The 2428-nt window shown below is 45.6% G+C and overlaps 1 protein-coding gene across 1 annotated transcript; it reads right to left on the bottom strand.

The window, feature by feature from the left end:
* Positions 1-290: 290 nt before the first annotated feature.
* LOC127137674 (uncharacterized) lies at positions 291-2025 on the bottom strand. The gene is made up of 2 exons (XM_051064113.1): positions 481-2025; positions 291-323 (listed from the first exon to the last, which is right to left on the bottom strand). Exons 1-2 carry the CDS (start codon positions 2023-2025, stop codon positions 291-293), a joined length of 1578 nt encoding a protein of 525 aa, XP_050920070.1.
* Between the last annotated feature and the right edge of the window lie 403 nt (positions 2026-2428).

The raw sequence follows: 2428 nt of genomic DNA, 5'->3' as shown, positions 1-2428 counted from the left end.
TCCCAGACCAAAGCGATCATGCTTCTCACGAATATCAATAAGTTGACCCCAGCCTTCAGGGTTTCCTCCTTCAATACTAGACTTTGCGCTTTTCAGAGATGCGAAAGATGAACAAGCTTTCCCAACAGGGTCCTTCATTTCCACAAAAGTGGCATTGGCTATTTCAAGAGCTTGGAAAGAAGTTTCCAAAGCGTCCTCATCAGCCTCAATGTATCTGGAGGATGAAAGGTGACTGACCATAAAGTCCTCCTCTCCAGAAATGATGATTAATTATTTGTCCACTACAAACTTCATTTTCTGATGTAAGGTGGAGGTAACTGCCCCTGCAGCATGAATCCAGGGACGTCCCAACAAGCAGCTATATGCTGGATTAATATCCATGACTTGGAAATTAATTGGGAATACATGAGGGCCAATCAATATGGGCAATTCAACCTCTCCAATCACGGTTCTCCTGGAACCATCAAAAGCTTTCACTACCAAGGCACTAGGCTTCATAGCTGGTCCTTTATAAGATAATTTGGCGAGTGTTCTCTTCGGCATAACATTCAGAGAGGATCCAGTATCAACCAACACTCTTGCCAAAGCATCATCTTTGCATTTTACCGAGATATGGAGGGCACGATTATGATTTTGTCCATCCTCAGGTAATTCCTCTCCACTGATGCTCAAAGTATTGCAAGCTGTGATATTTGCTACAACTCCATCAAATTGGTCAACTGTTATGCTTTGTGTTACATGAGCTTGAGCAAGCACCTTCAACAAAGCCTCCCTATGGGCTTGGGAGTTCAGTGGCAGAGACAGAATAGAGATCTTAGATGGTGTTTGATGCAACGGATCCACCATTTTGTAGTCACTTCTTTTGATTAACTTTAAGAATTCAATAGCATCTTCGGATTGGACCACTTCGGGTTCTTTAGCAGGAGTTACAACTGTTGATTCCTTAGTCGGCCCTTGAGGAGTCACATTGAATTCAGGCGTATAGATTCTACCACTACGGGTCATTCTGCTCATTCCTGCAATGTTGGTGACGTCTTCACTTACAGCTTCTGTCACTTCAGCGTCTGAACTTCCATCAACTACCTTGTCTACAACGGTAATCTCATATTTCCAAGGTACATCCTTGGTGCTCTCGTATGGAAAAGGTGTGGGCATACATATCTCGACAGGCGACGGCTTACTGTTCACCGGGACCACTCCACCACTATAATAAGGGATTTGAACTGGTTCAAGTAAATTGAAACAAGGTTCAATCACCGACACATCCTCGTTCTTCACAGCACTTGATATTTGAAGCACTCCCTCATCCATCAAGTTTTGGATATTATCTCGTACCACCTGGCATCCTCTTGGGTGTGTGGCACACTCTTCACAGTTGTCATGATCAATATTAACCAGGCCAACTTCCACCAATCGGGCATGGAATGCTGTCAAAGGAGTCTTAACATCCTCCACCTTATCAACCGTAACACCAACAGAAGCGTCTTCAATGGCGTTGACTCTAGGATTTTCATGGGGAGGAAGGGGATTGTTCTTCACATTTGGTCCCATGTCCTTAAAAGACAAGATCTTACTCTCAATCAATTCCCGAACCCTATGCTTCAAAGCGTAACAACCCTCTAAGTCATGCCCGGGGGCACCTTCATGAAAAGGGCAGTGTGCATTAGGGTTGTACCATGGAGGAAGACGATCAGGTGGATGTCCCAAAGGTCTGGGAATCACCAACCCCTTTTGCAATAGGGAGGGATACAACTCAGTGTACGACATTGGGATTGGAATGAAGGTCGCCCTTTCCCCTTGCCTCCTATTCTGGTTTTGAGCATTTTGCCTCGGCGCTTGAGCTCTCGGTTGTTGATAAACAGGAGATGTTGGTGCTTGTTGATAAGCTGGAGGAGCCGTAGCACGTTGTTGAACTAAAGCTGGTCGATAGACTGGAGGCGCTTGATAAGCCTGAGCAGGCTGTTGATTGAACGCAGGCGTCACAGCCGCTACGTATGGTTGCGGAGCATACTGGACGGGATACATAGGTGGTTGATAGGGAATTGGTTGTTGAATATATTTCTGAGGTGGATATTATTGTGGTCTCCTTCTTGGAGGAGCTCTTCCTTGACCAGCAGTCACGGCATTTGTTTCCCCTTCCTTCTTTCTAGGAAACCCTCCAGAGAACTTCTTTGGATTATCATTTGAAGCTCCAGCTACAGCCGCCAGTTTGCCATTCCTTACACCATATTCCACGCGAGCTCCTATAGCAACAAGCTCGGAGAATCCCAAAGAAGCACTTCCAACCATCTTCTCATAGAATTGAGGCTGGACAGTGTCGATAAACAGTTCGGCCAATTCTTTCTCAGCAAGAGGTGGTTCAACCTGAGAAGCCAGTTCCCTCCATCTTTGAGCATACTCCTTGAAGGACTCCTTGTCATGTTGGAAC

This window comes from Lathyrus oleraceus, chromosome 4, assembly GCF_024323335.1.
Source record: "Lathyrus oleraceus cultivar Zhongwan6 chromosome 4, CAAS_Psat_ZW6_1.0, whole genome shotgun sequence".
Taxonomy (NCBI): domain Eukaryota; kingdom Viridiplantae; phylum Streptophyta; class Magnoliopsida; order Fabales; family Fabaceae; genus Lathyrus; species Lathyrus oleraceus.
Note: the sequence above shows the minus strand (reverse complement) of the source record. Positions and strands in the feature narration are given on the sequence as shown.

What these genes read in the sequence shown, in the direction of transcription:
- LOC127137674 (XM_051064113.1), bottom strand. Translation starts at nt 2,025, where the DNA reads ATGTATCCCGTCCAGTATGCTCCGCAACCATACGTAGCGGCTGTGACG. An exon ending in CTATGAAGCCTAGTGCCTTG is followed by an intron (nt 324 to 480) that starts GTAGTGAAAGCT and finishes TTCATGCTGCAG; the next exon opens with GGGCAGTTACCTCCACCTTA.